The sequence below is a fragment of the Pleuronectes platessa genome, chromosome 10 (assembly GCF_947347685.1).
Source record: "Pleuronectes platessa chromosome 10, fPlePla1.1, whole genome shotgun sequence".
NCBI lineage: Eukaryota > Metazoa > Chordata > Actinopteri > Pleuronectiformes > Pleuronectidae > Pleuronectes > Pleuronectes platessa.
Window position 1 is genome coordinate 23,694,390 of NC_070635.1, and position 23,882 is coordinate 23,718,271.

Consider the following 23,882-nt stretch of genomic DNA (forward strand, 5'->3'; position numbering starts at 1 on the left):
TTCACTTCATCGAACCATTCATTCCGATGAGAGGCGAGGAAAGAGCACTGTCCCTGCAGCATACAACTACAAACACAGGTATGAAGTTAACCTGATTCAGCATCAACAGAGGATCTGGAATGTGACCAACGATGCATCTGCAAAAGTATAACTTCATATCTGATTGACTTACTGCCTGTACCAGTGTTGTCCTTGCTTTTTCTAAATGAGATTATATTTTTTTATTACAGAACTTCAGGTACAAGTATAATACCAGAGTTAAAAAAAACATACACTATCAAATGTACCCAACGTGTTCTTTCATGCAGCAATGACAAGAAAAAAATAAACTAGCCCGACATCAATGTCACAAAACAACGTATGGAATGTAGAGTGTATGGCAGTGATTAAAACACAATGAGTCAAAGAAATATTTCATTATGCAGGTACGGAACCTCGCCTAGTGGGTGGAGTGAGATGTGAGAATGTATCATTAAATTAAATTATGACTGTGCCCTCAATTTGTTTAAGGTGAGCTGTGTAAGAATCCCAGACGCTGGGTAACAGCAGCTCCTCGGCTGCAGGATTAATGAAATGTCAGGTGACTGTTGTTAAGGTGCTTTTCAATGTACAACACACTGGAATCAGTTAACATAACAGAACACAAAGTAACAGCGGTGGATCCAGAGGTTTTCTAAATCAGGGACCATGAAGGGGCCAATTATTAGGGTCCAACCTCCATGCACAATTCCTGATTTTGTGAGGTGCTCATTTAAGTCATTCATTTTTTACTGTTAGCTCTAAAGCTTCAGGCAAATGAAAACTGCTTTATTCAACAAAGCTTCAACATCCTTAACATATTGGCATATTTATTGTTAATATTCTTAGTAATATATTACTTTATTAAAAAACAAAAATGGCAGCCTGACTAACAGAACAGTCAGCACTAATGGGGCCAATCAAATTTCAGCTGGGGTCAGTCCACCCTGGCCCCGCCCCTGGATACGCCCCTGACATACTATAAGCCTCTTTGTGAGTTTACCTTTGTCTGACCTTGCTAGAAATGTCCTAAAAGATAATCTTATTTCATATCGGGCATTCATGAACCTCCCCACCCACAGTGTCCTCACTACGGCAGTGGATGGCATTTCACTTTCCTCTTTACTTCCTCTGGTTTGCTCCGCATCCTGTTTTCCACTGTGACACCTCCTGTAAAATTGCAGCTTTAAAACAATGGACAGGCTGCCCTTCCCAAACCAGTGAGCAGGAGCCTGCTCCAGTACTGAACCATGCAGTGAATTAATTCCCCGCATATGAGTGCAGCAACAAATAAGGGCTCCTGCATGAAATCATAAGGAGGTAACAATCAGTTTGCACTGAAGGGGGCGTGGCCCCGGTTGGGACAAAACAGCAGAGTAACTTCAGTCGACAGGAGATCAGGTTACTCCCACAGCAGCTCTGAGAACTGTGTTATGTTTTTGCAGCCTCCCTTCATGGTGCAGTCTTAGAAACCAAACCACACCATTTGCTCTAAATCGAGTTTACTGCAATGGATCCGCGTGTGGAGCTAAAAAGGTGTGGGGCCTCCTTCGTTGCTTGCACAGAAAACTGCATGAACAGTACACTCCTGTGGTCAAACTGGAGCTAGCAAGCGATGAGTGTTTCCTTGGAACAAACAGCAAGAGAAGTGTGCATAGAGCGAGTATCAAATGTCGGCAATGGCCTTAGAAGAGAAATGCAAACCAGCTCAATCACCTGGAAAATTTTACTCTCTTTGTAAAGCAGCCAGAGAGAGAGAGACCATGTGAGATATGACCGGGACTCTGCAAGAGAATGTTTTCACCCCAAGGGCATGAAATGTGAACCAGTGAGCACTGGAGACGCTAGGGCAGAGATGTGATGTTGAAATGTTATCACTCATATGAAGATCACCGGCAAAAAGTTCTGATGTGACGAACACACACACACACACACACACACACACACACACACACACACACACACACACACACACACACACACACACACACACACACACACACACACACACACACACACACACACACACACACACACACACACACACACTCTTGGCATTTTTGCTTTATGAGTAAAGTTCAAAGTATATGAAGAATCTTTGTTTGCCTGCTCTTCAAAGACACTCCCACTCATTCATTTAAAAAACTACTGATTATAATTATCCTCATATCATTTTCCCTCTACAGTTTATGTAAAGCCAACAATGACATAGACAGACATTTAACAGAGATCCAATGTCACTGTGACTAAATAATAGACCATTGCTTTCATGACACCTTCAGCTACTACAACACTAAAGCGAAGCAGTGAAGTGACCTGTTCCACAAAAGATGCCAGACTACACCCAGGTGTTACAGCCCCTTCATAGGTTTATCAGAGTGGCTGTAAAACATTCCAGATGTAGTTCAGAGGAAAAAGATGGCCTGCAAGGGCAGGTCCTGACCCAACCCTCCAGACTCATGAGAACTGAATCTTTTAAAGCTGAATAAACTGTTCTCAAGAAAGTAAGGGTGTAACACAGCAAACATCTATCACTGCAGTAATAAGACAAGTTTGTCAATGCATGTGACACTTAAGCACTGTGAATAATTAGGTTTCCAGCTCAAGTTGACTAGGGTCATGCCTAAAACATGAAGGGCTTAATTCAGGTAATGGTAAAAAAGGAGAAAATCAAGAAGCAAACGTCTTCGCAATGGACATCATAAATAAATATACATGTATTTCTCTGTGTGTAATGGTAATCCCCAGTTGTATTAATTAAATCAGAGTACTTATTGGCTGAGAGCTTCAGATGTTCCAGACCATCCACGGTGACAGAGAAACAACAGCAGAGATGAAGAGACACTCACCTGCAAAACAAAGAGAGACACAAAGTATTAGTACATTCAGAGCTGTGGGGAAAAAAAACACAATACACAGCTACACAATACAACCCTATTATATTTATTACAGAGGAAAGAATATAAGTATGAAATTCATTCAGAGTCACGCTGCAGTAAATCCCATCAGTTAAACTGAAACAAGCAAACACAGAGACAAAGATAAGGAGGTCCCCCATGTGTGTTGCATTAGCAGAGCACAACAGGAATGGCTACGGCCTCTGACACGAGCAAACACGTCAATCCAATGTGTGAATTTGTCACCCCATGTTGGGACACTGGATTACGTTATCGTGTTTTAATCTTCAGAACATGTTTATTGCTTCTCAAGTTATTTTGGCAACAAGACTAAATCTGGATCTCATGAATCCCGTTGCACAGAAAGAAGACTGGTGAGCAGGACTGACACATGTTGGGCGAAACACAGGTTCACTGGTTAATGTCACCATCTACTGGACAAACACAGAGCAAGGCAGAAAAAGAAAGCAGGTAAACTCCTAAGGAAAACAACAGCGAGAGGTAAAATCCTGACATTCATAGAAATTTGAATTTCTATTATTTATATGAAAGTGGCTGGTAACAACAATAGAGAGAGAAAAGCAGGAGTAAAATGTAACTTATCCATTTACAAAAGTTTTGAGGAACTTGTACCAACTACTACATCTCTAATACTGTACTTTTATCTTCAGAGCAGTTATTGACATCTAGCAGCTGGAAATACTGGTCACTACTTTTATACACAGAATTGTGATGAATGTATTTAATCCACCAAGAAGGTTACATTTGCATTACAATCATTTTCTGTCTGTTTGTCTTTTAGAAGTGTAATATGATTTTATTGAAGGGCGGGGTATGAGCAAAAGAAAGACCCATACAAACCAGCATTAAACATTAAGCAGAACTGATTTCTATCAGTGTTTGCAAAATGGTGCAGCTCCATTGAATTAACTAGATAGTTTGGCCTTGGTGAAGGTATGAGCTCTAGAGTGCCAGTCGAGTTATAATGTGTAACAAATGTTAAAATAAACTGGCAGACACACAGACAAACAAACATAGATTCTTGGACGAGGTAATAATACACTGCTATAATGCTTTATAATTGAATAAAATACCTCAGTAAATAACTTTTCTATGGAGAAGTTTCCAGTTTCTGTACATTTCTAAGTACTCCCACCATTACGAATGGTTACCAAACCCCCAAGACTATACTTTAAATATGTGAGAAAATAACAGTAAACAGGGTCTGATGGGGACATAAACTATTCCATACCTCCTCAGCAATAAAACTATTTCAGATGAGATTCCAGACATTTTCCTGTATCCTTCATGACGGGGTCAGCCCCCCCTGCCCTTGACTCTTACCACCCACGTCACTCTGCTTCTGTGCAGGAAGGACCCCTCATGAGCATACGTACACTTCCACTGTGCATGTGAGCTGCGTATGAACACCAGCTCTACCCCATCAGCCCTGATAGTGTTTCCCACACGGAACCAACACTGTGATAAATCATCACCTTAGTGATCAGGGGAATATCCCTGCTCTAAAACTGGACCTGTCTATCTTCTGGAATGGTTTTCAACAGCTGACTGTCACTGAGTGTTTATGGTGAATGTTTATGTTAAGTGTTTGACATTGCCAGTTAATGTGAGGATTACTGGGCAGGTTTTAAAAGTTTTATGGACAATCCACATCGTGCTGCTCCCTTTAAATGCTTATGTCTTATTTTTAGGGCTTCACAGTTTGACACTCACAGGGCAATGTTAAAAGATAATCCAGGAAAGATTAAGAAATTCAACACAAATGCAGTAGGACAATGTTTCTGAAAATACAAAACATTTAGAAGGGCCAATCACAGTAGATGACAAAGTCTAGGGCCTCAACTACATAACAGCTATTCTCACTATCAATTCATCTGCCAGTATTTTTGATTATTCATCGAATAAAGTGCCAAAGGTGACATTTTAAAAGCTGTCAAATGATCAACATGTGTCTCAGAAAGACAGCTTGACTTCCAGACACTGCAGTCATCATCATCTGTCACTTTGGTGGGTGTGACCATGTCCTATTGTTTGCTGGAATTTGTCAAGTTGAGGGAAGAGCAGCTTATAGGCTTTATAAACCTGTGATCTCTGACAGGGGACGAGCTACAGACTGTCTGCTTGTCAAGCTGATGCTGACTCAGCTTGCACTGTTCTGAGATCAGGTATTTGTAAGCATTCGCAGTGTGAAACACACTTGCGCATTAGAAATTTACTACGCAAGTCTTTTCTTGCTCATTGTTGAGAGGCAACAGCTGGTAAAAGCTTCATGTTTGAGAAGTTTGAGAGAGAAACCTGCTACACATATTTTGCAGATAGGTCATTTGTGTGCGTAATGTGCAGGCAACTGACAACTGCTGTCAAATCTAACAACAACAACGTGATGAGTAGTTTCATTTTAGTCCCTGCTGCTATCTTGGATGAAAGGGCTTTTATTGCACCGCAGTCACTGGTCTGCCTCACTTTTGTGAGACCCCCCTGTCACCAACACTGCACAGATGCACTGGTCCTCCTCACAATGATGACATAACACCACCGTGGTATTAATTACATATACAGAACTAACGGTTACCATCAGCCACTCCTTGCTGCTCTGCTACACACTGCACGCAAACCACTTAATCAATGACCCAGTCCTATTAAAAAGCAGAGATTCATTGTGTGTGATGACATTAAATCTTGTTAAGATATGGTTTCTGGCAAAGAAATTGGTGCACAGGAAATGAGAAAAAAAGAATTTCCTGAACATCCACGAGAAAACATCCAGCTGGAGAACTGGACACCAACAACATGTCCTAAACATCTTCACCCAAACAGACAAGTATGTAGAAATCTAAAGTGGTTACGGACATTATGTCCGTTTCACTTGAATAACTGTCTGCATTTGTTGTAGCAGCCCTACAGAGAGCTGACTTGAGAAAACTGCTGCTGCCAGAGTCATGCATCATGTTTTACACTATTAAACATTAAAACAATATATAAGACTTAACGTGGAACAACAGGATGTGAGAGGAGGCAGCCAGACTCTCCTCTGGAACATCCCATCATCGTCACATTTCCTGAACGGACAGTTTGCTGCCGGATGGTGTGTCAAGGACAACATGATGTTCCAAGTACACTAGTATGTTTAAAGGAAAGTCTGTCTTCTAGCCATAAAACTGTCTTCCTGGAACATCCATCTATTCAGTGTCAAAGGGAGCTCTAATGTACCATTTACAGAAGTGTATTTCCTTTTGAGGCCACTTTTTAGTTTTTCAGTAAATCTGTTAGCTCCCCAGGAAACGACACCATGTTCCATGATCTTCCACTTTGGTGAGGACAGTTTTATCATAAGAATAATTACTATCAGACCCATATGTCCTTAACCCTCAAGAAAAAACTACCAAAACCCCTTTCAGCAGGGGAAAAAACCCAGAAAGTACAAATGTGGGAACCCTTTCACAGGACGGACATAAGTACAATAGATGATGCATTCAAAAATATTGAAAGAGTAGTTAGACAGATTCATCTCATCAAGTTCCTTTACTTCAGAGCCTTCAGCCTCATCTCATTACACATCAGGGGATGGAGTTTGATTAGTAAGTTCACTCACTGAAAAAAGTGCTGATGAAGACTGTGAGCTGTGGTTGAAAGCTCTGGAAAAAGCCAGTTCCCTGAAACTGCTGAAAAAGGTTTTCTGAACATTTCAGTCTTATAGCTGCATGCAGTGTTAGTATAAGAGTCCACCTCCTGTCACACACATATATACAGCTTTTTGTTTTTGGCACACAAGGTGGCTGTAGCCAATTGGCTGACTTTGGGCAAGAGGCAGAGTATTTGCATTCATACCTACCTACCATACCTAGATTCGGGTCTACACCTGCAATTTGTTTCATCTATGTGCAGAAAAACAGATTGTTTCTGTCAGCTAAGGTAGTTTTTATAACACTGATGAACAGCATGAGATCATTTTTCCAATAAGTTTGGTTTTAATTAGTGATGCTTAAATAAGACATCCTGATTGACAGCTGGACTGTCACACCGCGGTGAGATCATGTCTTGTTTTGTGTTTTTTGTCTCGTCATTTCCGGTTTTATTTTGAAAAGTAACTCTCCTCTCGTTTCAGGTCACTTGCCCTTCCTCATGTGTCACCGGTCTGATCGTCTCCCCTGATTCCTGATTGTGTCCACCTGTTCCCTTTTCCCCCATGTGTTCATATAGTCTGTGTCTCCCTTTGTCTTGTGCCAGTGTGTCGTCTTTTGTCGTCATTGAAGCCCGAACCATAGATACTAGAGTCATAGTTTAAGTTTTTGCTTAGCCTCGTACTTATAGATTTACCTCAGTTGAGTGATTATTCTTTGTAGCCTTTTTGTTTCAGTGTTTAGTCTTAGTTAGGTTTATTGAATGAAACCTTGTTTTTCCTCCCTTTGGAGCGCTTTTGTTTTTGTAATGAAGCCTTGTTTTTCCTCCCTTTGGAGCACTTTTGTTTTTGTATCATAGTTTACTCTGTGTGGAGGATTAATAAAACATTCTCCTTACACATCCGCTCTGCGTCTGAGTCCTGCCTTTCGCCCGGCCTGACATGGACTGACTCACGATTGTTTGATCGGGTGTATTGACAGGAGCTCAGTACAGCATCTCTACCCGGATCGATGCAGTACAGACTCTTGATCCAAATGTGCAAAATGTCAGTGTTCGTATCCAGAACAATTTGGTTTTATTTCTGGATAGTGGGAGGAAGTGCAGACCTGTCATCCATCTGTATTTTCAGTATATGGTCCTATCATTCCATTCTGATAGATATTCTGAGGATTTATTGTTTTGTAGCTGTCTGGTGTAATTTGAAGGTGATGTAATAATGGTAAACACAGTGGACAGCCATGAGTAATGGCACATTGATTTGATGCAACACTTCTTCACTCAGAGGCTGCAGATTGATCAAGATATGTGTTTCTGCTGCTGCAGAAATATTTCATTAAGCAGCAACACTGTAAGAGTCACTCACTGATTCACTGACATTCCTGCTCTAAACACGGCAAACAGACCTGAGGGGTCCATGGCCCAAACTCACCTCTGTAATATAATATTTGACCACCCACTAGGAGCTGGTGACTGGAACCTGCGTCTGTCAACAACCCTAACACATTTCCACCAGTGTCAGTTGCACTGCTAACTGCCAGACAGACAAACCTCCACAAGCCAAGCATTTAGACACACACATTACAGCACCACTTCTCACTCTGTGGGAGGTCTTTGAGTCGTGCTGCAGCCTGATAGAAGCTCAGTGGGAACCTTTTCTCTCGGTAATCCCAGAGTGAGACAAGTGAAAAAAGCATCTTTGAGTGAGGGAAAAAGTCCTCCTCTGTGGGCTCTGGACTGAGAGTCAGCAGCTCGGCAGCGTCACACTGAGCAGAGAGTAATATACTGCTCAGGCTGCTGATACAGAGCATAAAGTGGCAAGTTAGGGAACAGTGAGCGACGACTAGACAGTAAATCTGCTCAAATCCAAGTGAACACAGTCAGTATCCATTTACTGCAGAGTTACACCTCTGCAGAATGAATCAATCTGTGATGCAGCATTTAGAGACCAGAGGTGCTGTACTGTATCTTTCAGTACAACAGGAAGTGCATCAGATACAGTAAAGTCGTTATGTCTGTAACTGAATGAGTATTGATTTCTGATGTTCTTTGAGTGATGCTCTTTTTCACTTTATTCTGTTCAGCCCTGGTTCATGCTACCACTACAGAATAGACACTTGGCACAGACGGGACTTTTTGACATGGGGGCTGCAGAAAATGTCTGGAAAATTGGGTCTTGACATTTCGTTGAGTTGTCTTTTCAAATATGAAGAAAGCACCAGGAGATTCTAGACACCAGCAGCAGCATTTACAGAGGGTTCAGGTGAGCAGTGGTGTCTGGGTAGATAAAGCAGGAGGAAGGACCTGATGTATACATTCTGCTGTGGAAATCAAAGTTTTGGTTTACAGCACATTGAGAACTGGCATTGGCCCTTATCACCAAAAGCATCCACTCTCTCACTGGATGTTGACCTGCTGTATTCTCACGTGAACTCACGTGAACACTTTCCGAAAATTTTACTATAGACATTTTTCTGGAACATGTCTGAAAACAACTTTAGTGGAAAACCACAATGAGGTACTAAACATAGGTTTAAAATTTTCGAATTTGCCGATTTGTTTAGGAGCGAGGGTTGAGCTTGAGTCAGAGCTCGAGGACACTGCACACACACCTGCGACTGGCACCCGCTGGACCATACTAGTCAATCGCAAAGTAATCATGCCCCAAGGCATACCAACCAGTGATCTAGAACATAGAAAAAGTTTACTAATGTTCTATCAAGTTAGAAGCAGCGTCCTTTCCCCTATATAAACTGACTTATTTTTGCAGTCACCCTCTGCTGGTTATTCAAGAGAATACAGGTTTCCAGCATTAGCTTCACCCTCCGGACCCGGAATCTACGTCAATCTTTATATTCAGTATGTGGTGAAAAACCCAACACCTGTGACCCTGACTCATCATCTGTGCATCTGCATCTGTAGGTCTGACAGTACCTGTGACTGTAAATGCTAAACATGAACTATTACAATGAATTCACAGGCTTAACATAAAGGCTGTGGCTGTGTGTGTGTGTATACTGTGTAAATTCATATGTGAATCAATGTTTTGGGTTTCCCACAGATCCCAGTGGATAATCCACGCTCATGTAAAATCTTGCATTAACTGCTGATACAGTGGGTTGAGTTACAGCTTCCACTGTCACCTCTCCTTGAAAAGAATAAAACAAACTCCAGACAACTCCAAGAAAATAACATGTTTTGAGGATTGGTATAAGGACAATAAAGCTGCAGTCGCCTCTATTATGTTGAACACAATCATTAGCAGCTTTAAACATGTTGTTCTGTGTTCCCTGCGAGTACAGACAAGAAAAGCAAACAGGCTCCAGAATATGGATGACACACTGATTCAATGAGAAACAAATGATGACTACAAAGTCTCTTACAGGTGCTATAAAGGAAAGTTACTGGTTCCCAGAATCTGCAAACTTTTCACAGACCCCAAGGAGTCTGGGGACCCCCATTTTTTTATTAGCTATTAATTACTTGATTATGTCGAGGAAATAGTGAAGTAAATACACATAAAGAGGATGTTGTCAAGATACAGAAAAATATTTAATGTTAATTTCAAGTTTCATAAACTTCATAAACTAAAAAAAAATTGTTTTGTTTCATCACAGACTTTGCATTCTTCTGTGGATCCTGCATCCAACAAGAAATGGCTGAAATCCAAGCAGGGAAATCCCCTTCAGATGCATCCCTCAGGCTGTGCACATATTCAGCTTGATGTATGCATAGCTTCATAACTGCTGGATGACTTAACGGTTTCAAATTCCAATACACATTAGGCTCTATTTATTCTGTAAATTACAACCAAAATAATCCCTATAAGACAGAACACTAGTTAATGTATGTGAAGCAACAAGTACAGGAAGTTTTTAGGCCAATACAGATATGTATTATGAAGATATTATTTGACTTTATACAACTCATATTTGTTTGGTTGTAGTAATGAACTGGGGAGCACGATGGTGGACAGTCATGACACTGTTTCAACACACATTTTTATGGCTGTACTGAAAAAGCTGTGTTCAATATACAGCAATATCAATATATCACATATTGATTGGGTTCTGAAGCATCTATCTACTGTTCCCATCAAAGTCAAAACGCTCCCCCCGAATATTCAGCATACATGCACAATCCATATACAAATATTACTCCTGCATTTGTTTAAGTACAGTAGTACAAAATGTATATATGGTTTTACGTTTTGATGCCAATTGTAAAATAAATAATACATAAAAGAAAACAAAAGCATATAAATAGAAAATCAGTTTTGTCTGTTTCAGGCTGAGGCCAAATTGAGGTTCAGCAAAAAATCCTGTAAATCCAGTGTTGCAACATAAAACAGTCACGCTCTCTGATTTGCAACATCAGCTGCAGTAGTTGAGTGAAATCAGAAATGTTAAAGGTATAACAGTGTTAAAGGTATAACAGTGTTCTCTGAAATCTGAAATCTGACAACTGACTTCAGTCTCCTGACAGGCACTGACAGACTCAGAAAGAATCCTGTGGATACTGAATCATGTGTTTGCTGCCGTGTGAAGAGTTTGACCCATGTGCAGTCACACCCTCAGTAATGTCCGCCCACCGTCTGCTCTCCACCTGTATCACTTTACCTCAGCTCGGCCACCTGTCCCCTTTCTCTCCTTTTCAGCTGCACTTCTGTTCAGTTATGCATAGCGAGCGTGTCTTACCTTTGCTCGAGCTGAAGGACTCCATGCTGAACATTTACAGCTACGTCCACCGACCAAGTCCCAACGGCCACGGTCACTAACTCTCTCTCTTTGTTTGATCTCAGTGCGTCTCGCCGGATCTTGATCTTTCTCTCCCTATCTGTGTTCCTTCTCTGCTCTCTCTCTTTCAAGCACGTCACACTGTGTAGATCAACGAGTACGAGTCCCCCCCAGCCCTCCTTCTTTTTCACAGGTCAGAGCCGCCCTTCATTATAATAATACCTCTGTTAATGTGTTGTGTGTATATGTGTGTGTGTGTGTGTGTGTGTGTGTGTGTGTGTGCGTGTAGCATTGGAGTGTTTGAAAAAGAGCTAAAATTTCTGAGCAGCAACAAAAGCAAACAAGGGTAGAGTTGAACCGACACAAAGGACATGAGTGAACGGATCAAATGCAATCCTGCAAAATCTCGTTGTGTCTTTGCTGCTGTGAAACATGAGATTAAAAATACTTGATAATTACAGTCACATTAGAATATTCATGGGGGTAGATGCGAGGGTTTCATGCAGCTTCAAGTGGGAGAGAAAAAAAGACATGTTCAAGGTCCACTGTATCGTGAGAGCGTGTCAGAGGAACGAACCAAGAGTCTCTTGTTCTGCAGAACAAAAAAAAAAAGTCTGGGTGACAAATTGAACAGAGACAGCAGTCTTTAGTGTTAAGAGAGTCCCACAGAGGCAGAGGGCTGCACTGGACTGGGGCCACATCTGTCCTCTGAGCGAGTCTTTGTGCTGAAACAACCAGAATGTATGAGTTGGGGATTACTGTAAAGATTTGGTGGGTGTGTCTGCGTGGTGAAACAGTATCTAGGTTTTCTATATGTGTGTAATCAGCACATTAAACTCTGAAATTCATCATCAGGCTTGTGATGTTCACATCGGTGCAAGTGGAGACATTGAAGTTTCTGAAAGTCTCACAATGCACAGTCAATATATATCCTATATCCTGTGGGAAGTGTAAATACTCCCACTATGCGGGTGTTTAACTGAGCGCCATTAAAAAGGGTTAATGATTAACATATAGTCTTAAATTGCAGCACAGCACAGCACAGCACACATTAACCCAACCTGGAGATTTCAGGTGGACCCTGGGGAGAGAAGTGCAAATTGATCCGGAGGATAAAGACTCAGTTATATTCTGTAAAAAGATTATACAAGTGGATACAAGTGAACTCTGGTCAAATAGCTGTTTAGGGAGAGGTCCTAGTTAAACTGGACACTGAAATCATAAGATGATGATGCCTTTATTTGTCTGCTCTGAGTCTGATCAACCCACTAATCCTGCTTTAAAAAAATCTGTCTTGTTTAAATAGTGTCAGATATTTTGTTTTCATTTTCACATATGTATCTGATGGAATCTGTGTTGATATCACTAAGGAATCACCATGAGGTAATACTGTGATAATTGATCATTTAAAAATCACTTATATTGATATTTATCTCCAACAAGATTATTTTTCCTATTTTTTCCTATTATAAACTTTGATCATCTTTAAATCTGGGACGCTTAGCCTCAGAAACTCAAACCATGCACAAGAGTATCTTGTTTGGTTTCTGTCTGAATGTTTCCTCACATAGTGAGCAACTTCAGGAATTTTCCATTCTTCGTATATGGCACTGCAAGCACCTTGAGTACATTTCCATCTATGTTTCAAATACTGTACAGCAGAGCACTTCAACAGGGGGTCCGCGGACCCCTGCAGGGGGGTCGCAAAATCTTTGGTTAATTAGACAAGTTTTTTTTTTTTTCAAATTTTCAAGACAATTTTCCCCACAAATTTAAATGTCTTTAAATAAACATTTACATGTATCCAACATATTGTGAGGCTGATATGACCCTCTGCCTGACAACCTCCATCCGTCCAAGATTAGATAAGTTGTGTGCTACCCATCAGGGTCCGAGATCTCACTAATGTGGGCGTATGTGTGCCATCCACAGATGGCTTGAGGATTCACTGTCTCTTCTACATGCATGTTTAAAATAAAAACATGAATCTGTGAATTACTTTAATAGCTCAGTATGTTTATAAATGGCAAGATGTATGTTTATAAATGGCAGTGGCATGGCCACCCTGTACCTTTCACATGTTTAAATTAAAAACATGAATAAATGAACCCTTGTAATATTTGATAAGCTTAGTATTGATTGCATAACAGGGTAGCTATGTTTATACAAGGCACCAGGCCCAGTTTAATATAAAACACAATTTTATACTGTGTATATATATATATATAGTAGGGGGTCCCTGCTCCATCTCTTGCCCAGTTTTGGGGTCCTTGGCCAGAAAAACGTTGAAGACCCCTGCTGTACAGTATAACAGGTAAATGTGTGTCAGGTCCATTAACTTGTAAGCACGTCCCTAGAGCCAGGCTGAAAATGAAGAGTCCGAGCTCCAAATGTTTTCCATCAGATCTTTTAATTCCCAATTACATTGAACTGTTCTCTCTTTATTCTCAACCTGTTCTTTCAATGTCTCTACTGACACTAATGTCACCGTTAGCTTGCGTTGCTGCCCCCAAGTGGCCGAACAAATATAGTTCTTACAGGTTTAAGAAACTTGGTATTGAGCCTCCTAGGCTACCACTTGAAGTTTTGATAAATAAAAACAATCATCCACACCCCCCACTGCCTATGTGAACCTGATGGACACTCTGCACCCAAAGCCACAAGCTGACACCCAGATTTTCACCTTCGACCGCAAAGTCAATACGAGCCACTTGGCTCCTTGACTTCTGTTTGGTCACGTTTTCCATGAGGGAGACACTAAGTGAAGTCCAAGCTGCTCCTACTTTAATGTGAGGTCTTTCCCCTGGGCGTCACTCTCACCAAAAATAGTTCAACAACAGAGAGGGGAAACTACCCATGATGCATTTTCCAGCAGGGATGCAGGGATAAGGAATGTCCTGAATTGTGAACAAATTGCTTAAAGGCATTGTGGAGAGGGGCGTGGAACCAGATGTGTCTGTGACAAAGCGCTGATGTTCCAACGTCAGAATAACACTTTAGCAGAAAATGAAACAGGTTAAATATACAGTTTAATGTCTCAGAGAGATTCTGGATTCAGCGCTGATAAACCACAGCTGTAACAAGCCTGACGTAGAAACCTCAGAGAGAGCCACATGTGAGGGATCCTCACAAGTGGCTCTCTCTGAGGTTTCTACGTATTTTTACCCTGTTAAAAGGGTTTTTCCTTACTCTTGCTGGGGGTTAAGGACAGAGGATGTCACACCTTGTTAAAGCCCTATGACGAATTTTGATTTGTGGGCTATACAAATAAAATTTGATTAATTGATTGACACATTATACATAGCTGATGAATGTGTTAGAATTCCAACATGGTTAAATACAAAGAAATGTTTGGAAAGAATGGACATGGAAACAATAACCTCAGACCACACAGAAGCACACACACACACCTCATTCGTTTGATGATAATCAAAAACCCCTCCTGTGAAAATCAAAATTTTCCATCTTAAAACGAAACATTGCAAACATCTAATGTCAGACTGGTCACATTAAAATAAAGAGAAAGTGATAGCAACTCAAATCACACTGATGACTGGTGTTAAAGGAGGTAGATAAATGCTGATGAATCAGATGTTATATGTTAAGTCCCTTCCTCTCTTTTAACGACCTGAAAATTAAAACCCTTGATCTCTGCACGACTTGATTACTGCAAAGCCTGCCTTCCTTTATATTGAGATAAAGTTGACAAATTTGGATGTGACACCATAGTTTCCTCAAAGTATTTAATTTTCCGCATATAGGGAAAAAAATTGAATACATGGGGGAGAAAATCCACTTCATAACTGGTGATAGTGAGCATTGGTTTTAGTTTAGATACTGAGCCTTTTACACAAAAGATCCCAGTTAGTTTGATGTCAGTTTTTTTCGAGTTGTTGTATTTGGTCTAATTAAATTCAGCATTTCCTCACTTCACTGAAGAGTCGATCACTTCTGATTCTGTTAAAGAGCTAAACTGCAAACAGTCCTACATGCCTGTGGAAAGTTCACTGTCTGAAACCTGTGCACATTCATTTATTCAAATTGTCAAGTAAAACTCATTGAGTTGATTCAATGACCTTCTGCACATCAGAGCAAAGAACCCTTTCCTGGTTCTGATTTAAAACATAACAAACATTTACACAAGTTAAAATCCACTAAATAAATCAATGAAAGTCTAAACTATCAGGGTTCAAAGAAAGTTTTTGTGTCTGGGTGCTGGTCTTTTATGCTCATCACACCAGTAACAGGGAAAAAACCTAGAAATAACACAAAACATTAGTAAGCCTCCGCCAACCACTGCTATTTCTGAAAACATGGAACGTATTTTCCAGACTCATATAAGGTCACTGTGACCTTTTACCACCAAAATCTATAGTTCATCCTTCAATCTGAGTGTTTGTAACTAATTCAATAAATTACAGCAAAGCATTCTTGAGATAATGTGATCAGGAGAATGGGAAGGATGGAAGGACGGCACGGACATACACAGGATGGACATATACGTGACGGACGGTAAATCGAAAACATAATGCCACTGGCTGTCGCCAGCACAAGGCATTATTTTGTATTAACCCATCCACATGTAAATGGTTTTGTATTTATATAGCGCTTTTCTAGTCTTGATGACCACTCAAAGCGCTTTACAGTACAGTTTTCCATTCACCCATTCACACATACATTCATACAGTGCATCTATTCGCAGCACTTTGTTATTCTATGGGGGCCATTCAGGGTTCAGCATCTTACCCAGGGACACCTCGGCATACAGATGGGTCAGACTGGGGATCGAACTGCCGACCTTCAGGTTGGTGGACGACCACTCTACCCCCTCAGCTACAGCCGCCCCTGTAGCACATCTCTGTGTTCTAACTTATGGACACCCGAATTACACCAAAGGGGCAGTGTGCAGGCATGTTATGTTTTGTTTCTGTTTTTCTTTGAACTATCCCTTTAACTTGTTATTCCTAAGTAGCCAACAATCAGCGTGTGGTCAGAATGAATGAGTCATTTGTATTTGGTCTCTTAAGTGGCCTATTATACTTCAAATCATTTGTAGTCATCGTTCATCCTTTTTGATAAAGACATCCAAATAAATAAACCCAAGACAGAAGTGACTGCCTCTGAGGATTAGTCAATGAGACTTTCTGATTCAACATCTCATTTAAGAAACCAAATCTGGGACATGGGAAAATGTAAATGGGTTTGATTTTCCCATGAATGCAGACTGGAGAAAAGCACACACGGCCGACCTATAAGAGGACTACACACTCCAAGTTCAAGGGCCCTGCTGCCGATCATTCCTTCAACTTCAAGTTCAAGCTCAAGAGTCCACAAGGAGATGTTCTTTGCAAAGCTGCAGAGACTCATAAACTGTCCTCCCAAATTTGAATCTTGTCCTCTTGTAACTCGAGTCATGATTCTCATCTTATTCCTTTCATGCTGCTTTTTTCTGGCCGTTTGTTGCCTTTTTTGGCCTTTTTTCACAGCCTGCTGTCTCAGATCACAGTTGCATTACTGCAATACTCAACAAGCCAACATTCATCGTGATCCAAATGAATGTGGCAGCACTGCAACACAGGTTTAATGCCTTAACACCGTTAAGGCAACATTTTCCGTTAAGGCACCCAGCTCCCCGAGTCTTCAAAAGCCTCCTGCTATTTTTTCCCTTCCTGTCTTTGTGCTTTTTCTTTCCTCAGTTGTTTCAGTGAAATCCAAGATGCGAGACATGGATCCAACATAGGAGCACTTACAAGGAACAGTCAAGAGAGTGAGCCGAGCAGTACATGTCCCAACAGTACCTGGGAATGGTGTCATTCACAGACTACTAGATACCACTGGATACCACTGGCCCTAAAACTGAAGGAGCAAGGAAATACAGTAAAATAATAAAGTTATAAAAAGTTGCTATGGATTTCATTGAAAGTCTGCAGGCTATTGAATTTCCACAGCATTCACTTTGTTAAGAGACTGTTTCTATAAACATACAAAATCAGTGAGGAGAATATTGGCAACATCTAGAGATCCTCACACCACACTTTTATGTTAATGCTTCAGTTGGTGTGGTGCTAGAGGAAGAGAGCACTGTTCTGTCAACACATCTGAAAGTAAGTGAGAGTAAATGATTTATGATGTTAATTAAGGCTGAAAACAAAGTAATAGATGAGCAGATCAGCCTTACACATCATTCATGTCTTCACCAGCTGTTTCGGATCTCCACCAAATTTTAGACACTCATAAATATCAGTCTCCTAAACAATCCTGCTTATTTTCATCAAGATCCATAATTTATTGTCTGAGTAATCAATGAAAATTTTGCACAGTGCCCTATCTCAATCTGTCCAGTAGTTCTTGAATAATCGTATTACCTAACAGACAAATGCAGAAGAAAACGTAAACTCTTTGGCGTAGGTAAGAATCTATTTTTATTGTGCCTTGCAGCTCTTGTGAATCATGGTCATCTTGAATCAGGATAGGTTATATGAAAATGAGACTGTTGTCCAAACCTAAGAGATCTCATTCCAACGGTATTTCACTGTCTCGTGCCCAATGACGAGCAGAACTTGATGACTGGATGGAAAATAACTGCCCGGTGCAATGACATGATTTTGTACATTCACATGAGAGTCCTCTCTAACATAACACACACAAGTACATAGGCCTGTGTTTAGTTCAGTAATGGTTCCACATATTTCCACAGGCTTGTCTCTCCCTCTCATGCACAGACACACCGCCCACAGCCCTGTGAGGTGCCACATTGCAAAGCAAACACACAGCCAGCAGGTAGTACCTCTCACTCTGCTGTAAAAATGAGTAACGCATTCTTCAGTATCCCAAACTGTGGCGCCTCCTTATTTCTGGCAGCCAACGCAGGCCTCAAACTGTCCTGAATGCAAACAGTGTTCCCCCTGTAATCAGCAAACTGGTGATAATGGGGGCAGCCAGTTTGTCACTGGCACTGCTCATCATTCACATGAATGCACCATGACGGCAGCGCAGACAGACACTTCAAAGAGTGACCTGTAAATGTTGACACGGCAACATGTGATTACCGGAACATAATGTCTTCTATCGTCTACCATATTCCATATGACTTTTCATTTTCAGTTTAATCGTGAGACATAAACAGCATCAATGTCAGGATGTTGTGGGAAATCCCAGCAAACATCTCAATTCTTCTTTCAATGGTTTGAGGTGAACGGGCACAAGATTGTTTTGGTTGGAAAACATCCAAATGCAATGTGGTTGACATTTACTGATTATGCAAAAACCTGGACTACCTGTCCTCTGTTTAACTTGCATCACTCCAGAGTTGATAAATAGCACAGTGTGTCACCTTTGCCATGGATTCTCCTGGTCAGGAAACAGAGGTACAGCAGGGTATGACGAGAAGGAAGCCGAGTGTACGTAGGAGTGCTCTTTAAGTGGGAAACAGGCATACGGTGGCACAGAAACAGGGGAAGTGAAGGCAGGAAGACAAGCAAAGGGCCTTTGTGAGCCATAACTCCTCCAATCACAGGTCAGGGAATTCCCTGTTACTCTGATTGGGGAGCTGTGTGTGTGTGTATGTGTGCTGAATGAGTGTGCAGCCCCCATGACTGACAGTGGGGAAAGGAAACCCATTACCGCACACAGAAAAAAATCTGTTATTGTTTTCAGGAATGGATAAAGGAAGAGGAGGGAGCCGCTGAACTCTGTCATGGTGCTCATTATATTTGAAAAACTAATTTTAGGTGTTCTCTCATGCTGTGGTGTTTCTGCAGGCTGACAAATGTGTACAGAGAATTTCCTTTCTTTTCCAAATAAATGCAGCAGAGACACATTTAAAAAAATCTAAGAGCATTTCCTGCATAATGAAAATTATTTAATTAATTTAATTTACTGTGCTTAAGAACTTTTTTCACATTTTGTAATCCTCTGAATGAAGAAGTTTATTTGGGGGTATCTTCACTTTTACCAAATTACATATATCATTAAATATCTGCACTTTCTGCTCAACTGATATCTTTAACCCAGAGGTTACAGGACATGTATTATGGGATTTAATTCATCACCTCTTCTTGAGCAACATTAGAGGATTTCTGAAACATCGACATCAACTCCACTTGACTGAGGAAACAGACAGGGTCTCCAATCCTCATCTCCACAAAAGCTGTCTGTTAAACCATATTTTTCACAGATCAGGTGCAGTGTGACAGATGAATGCTCCCACTGCAAACAGGAGCTGTCTGTGGATATCTGTTAGGACCTAAAACAGAGGAGGGCCTGTGGGGTTTTCAATGGCTTCCCTCAAGGAGTGAAAGGGAGAATGAAATTAATTCAGGGAGGAAATGGAGGAAATGGAGTGTAAGTCTCGATGCCTTCATGTGACTGTCCATGAATTGGCCTGTAACGCATACATGCATAAACCGATGACAATAAAATGTAAAAGATCTGATGGGTGAGAATTAAACTCTGAGATGCTAAATACATATGTCGCTCAAAGTCCTTGTCTGACTTTCACAGTGTGGTGAGATCCAATAAATTGTTTCCTATTAGTGGGACTGTGTTAAGACTCACACACACACACACACGTCTATAGAAAAACCCTAACGCAGACAGTGACACAGCTGTAATTATGGGAAGGTTCACGCTGTGACACTGATAAACCTGAAACGTTAGATTCATGTGATCATTTCTAACGTTCTGATCATAAATACCACCCAGCTTCTGCCACTATGATTAATCATGTGATTCTAAATCAAGTATGAGCTAATTTCCTGGGAAAAACAAGTGGGTGCTGGATGGCTGGGGTCTGAGTGCTAAGTCAGCGTGGTGTTCATTTGTCAAGAAAATCAATGTGACCACCACAGGCCTACGCCATCATTCTACCCAACCACCACCCGTCCCCACCCTATAAGGTTGGGGAGTGGCATCATCTCACCACAAGATCACATTTCGTCTTGACTTGGACCTTTTTGGTGATTTCATTTGTGAGTCTTGTGGGGCTGTATTATATTTTTACTCCAATGCTAAGGTGTTTTTTTGTGTTTTTTTTATCTTCCTGCAGAGCTTGTAAAAGTTGCCTCCGATACTCTCTATATGGGTCTGCAAATATTGCACAATTGTCTAGAGTTGTGTAATCTTGGAATGTATACACACACACACACACGACTGTCTGCTTGTTTAGAGGCTGCTGAGAAATATGCGACCAGCACATACCAGTTACACCTATTCGACTTTACTAACACTGTTTAGTAACAATGGCCATCATTACAATCAGTTTAAAGCTGCCTCCAGTTAGAGACAGGTCACTCATCGAGAGTCTGACAACAGAAACAGCAACGGCACGTGTGCATAACTTTTTCTGAGATGTCAAACCTGACGGGTCACATGCTGAGGACATGCAACTATAGGAGCATGCAGAGATATACAACAGTGAAAATAATGTGTGACATCTTTGTTGTCAGTCATTCCATCTTTTCCCCTATTTAATGCGAAAACTTTGTGCTGCAATTCAAACCACCTGTCACACACGTGCACACACACGCACACTCTCTAACACACACAGACACAGTAGAGCTGCCCTTTATTTCACCACTAACTAGAGCTGAAGCCAGCTGATGTTCAGCTTTGCATTGAGGGTTTGCATGGCAAATATGAGGTCGGAGCACAGATCAGTCAAAAAGTGGGAGTTTCAGTCCTGCTCAGTATTCGTCTCTGGTGACAGACAGTGACACAATGTTCTTTGGCAACAGCTCAGAGGTAGGGGAGAGAAATCCAGCATGTAGATGAGAGGAGCACCCTCTCTCTCTCTGCTTTTGTCTACAGAGGCTTTACGCTTTAAAAATGTCTCATTTTGAAATAGAAGCTGGGTTATCTGAAGCTTCCGCTGCTTCTCAAACAATAGCAGAGTCAGACACCCCTCCCTGCCTGCCTTCCCTCAGAGACACTATAACAAAATGTAATATCCACCCTCAATCTTTAGTTTCCAGCCTGAGTTGTTTTCATGTGAATCCAAACACAACTCTGTATTTCTGTGAATTAAAACCAGGAATGAAATACCTTTCAGAGAAGTTATCTCTTGTTGGATTGACCTGCAGCTGTCCATTGGGTCTTTCTGGCCTCCTTGTGAAGAATGATGTGAGTGAATGCTGTAAATATTGATGAGGATTCAGAAGTGTCCTTCCTGTCTTGCACAGCTGATGACAGAGCTGATGCTCTCGCTGAGCTGATCCCTGTGTGTGAACTTTCATCCTGTCACTGCTGGTCTGCTGAGCAGGATGCTGCTGCTCTGTTTTGGTCCCCGTCATACACCATGTGTACAAACACACACACACACACTTACGGTGACACACTGTGAAACACGGTCTGTCACACAACTAAACACACAAACATTTTGTGGGCCGGAATTTACTCAGTGCAAAGCTCCTCCCTTCTCCCCTCCTATTCTTCCTCCACCTCCTCTTTCACAGAAAAACAGGATTCTCAGTCTGTTAGTGAGTCAAATAGCAACCTTCCTCGTCCACAAACCAGCCAATCACAACAGAGAGTAAGAGTGGATTAGCTGTCAATTATGAAGTAGTTTGTAGAAGATACAGTTGAAAAAAAAGTAGTGGGTGGAGGCACGATTTATTGATTAGTTGAGCAAAAGACAGCGGAAAAGAGACTGTGTGTGTGTGTGTGTGTGTGTGTGTGTGTGTGTGCGCGTGCACTTATACTTATATATTTGCGCAGAGCATTTTAAGCATTGACCTAGGGCATAGACCTTATAGAGTGTGTGTGTGTTCGTGCGCATGCGTGTGTGTGTTCAATCAGACCACACCCTGCTATTCTTTTCCAGGATACGCCTCCTGCTCAAACAGACCGACCACAAACATTTGGAGAGATACAACAACTATCTCTCTGTCTCTCTAAGTCCTAACCAAACTTGCTTAATGCTAATAACCTGTTTACCAGCTGTGAAGATATGACCATATAATCACAATGATATCTTTAGTCACAGCAATAGAAGATAAAACAAGCATTGCAGCTATAATACAAAAGATATCCAGCATTTTTTTTTTAATGATGCTAAAAATTATAGTCAGTCCTATGCATGTAAAGATTATGGTGCAAAGAGACATAGGGCAATTCATTGAAAACCTAATTTAGTGCACAACCATTTCCTTGTATTACTGCACATATACATAAATAATTTAGTAATAATATTCTGTCCAAGTAATATGTAACTTTACATCAGCAGAAAAACAACAAACAGTATTTACATAAATAAATATGTAGTTTGTCCATGATCTCAAGGATGACCCATCCTCGTGTGACATCATATGATGACGCAGTTTATATGAACGTTCCAACTTGTGTTGATTTAAATGTTTAGTTAAACCTGCATTACCTGGTTAATTTCCTGGTCCCTTCCGGGGGAAGAGGAAATGATTTATTAACACAGGATTGACGTTTTATCACCCATTGTTAGAATTTAAGTTAAATAGTCGCAACACTTCTTGCCTTGTTTTGTTCTCCACCTTCTGCAAGGGAAATATCTGGTTCATTATCTGAAAACTGCTCCACTATGTGCATCTGTCAATTGCTAACTCTGCCTGTCAGCCATCTGGTGCTGCTAGTATACAGTTTGTTTACTATAGATTTTTTTCTGTGAGTAGCTGGGGCTGGAAGGAAGGATGATTAAACCAAAGTAGCTTGCCCAAGATAAAAACAATGATCCAACATATGCTGAATCAGATGAGCTGAGGGGCACTGTTCACGATCACGATGCTGAGGAAGACATAGGAACATGAAAGATGTAGAACTATAGCAAACATCTTAAAATAACCTCAGCTGAGAGTACCTACCTGCAGCTTCTTCACCCCGATGTAAAGCAGTCAAAGCATGTTTTTCTTAAAATCCTCTGACAAGCTTTTGAAACTGAGACAAACTCCACTAATCATTGCCTCTATTGAGCAAATTCCAAGCTGTCCATAGTAAATAAATTACTTCCTTTGTACTGAGTGTCTAGCAGAATTAAATGGTGAACATTCACCTCATTCCTCATCATCACCATGGAAGCCCTGCTTCTACCTTGAAGCACAGGCTGCAGTAAAGCCACAGGAAATGAATTAAACTGTACCAAATCAAAGTGGAACACAATACATGATGGCAAATCAATGTTTCCACTAATAATCTGTTAGCCACCGTCTCGGCTCAGACAGCAGGGAGTCTTACAGCAGAGCTATTATTTGATTCAGCGCTCGAATGGCCTCTTGTAAATAATGAAGGACGTCTGGGGGAAACAACTGACACTTTTTTGGCAGCAGGCAAAATGGAAGTCTAACTGTTCTGCAATTCAATCGTGTGTGTGTTTGTATGTTTGTGTGTGTGTGTGTGTTTGTGTGTGTACTGTAAGCCGTGTGTGCTTTTGAGAATGAGGTTTCGATGAAAAGCTTTTGGAAGTAGATGCAGCAGCCGTCTCTGAGTTCACCCTGAGGACTGTTTTTGTGTGTGTTAAGTTTTGTTGCAGCTCGCTATGTCTGACATCCGTGGCCAACTGGATGTGCGCCCATCTTTCGCTTTCCATTCCTTGTCACTTTGAGATGTTCCATTAGCGACACTTTCTAAC

General features: G+C 41.1%; 1 protein-coding gene across 6 annotated transcripts in view; it reads right to left on the reverse strand.

Moving 5' to 3' along the window:
• The window catches only part of LOC128448984 (plectin), a 115,916-nt gene that overhangs the window by 73,500 nt on the left and 18,534 nt on the right, over window positions 1-23,882 (reverse strand). For 2 of the 6 annotated variants that reach the window (XM_053431926.1, XM_053431924.1), the window contains exon 1: window positions 21,332-21,637. The exons of 2 other annotated variants lie outside the window; for them this stretch is intronic. In XM_053431926.1, coding sequence (XP_053287901.1) covers window positions 21,332-21,377 — 46 coding nt within the window. In that variant the 5' untranslated portion in view covers window positions 21,378-21,637. Of the gene's footprint in view, window positions 1-11,251; window positions 11,390-21,331; window positions 21,638-23,882 lie in introns of those variants that run through there. 2 more of the 6 variants (XM_053431925.1, XM_053431927.1) reach the window with 2 other exon arrangements.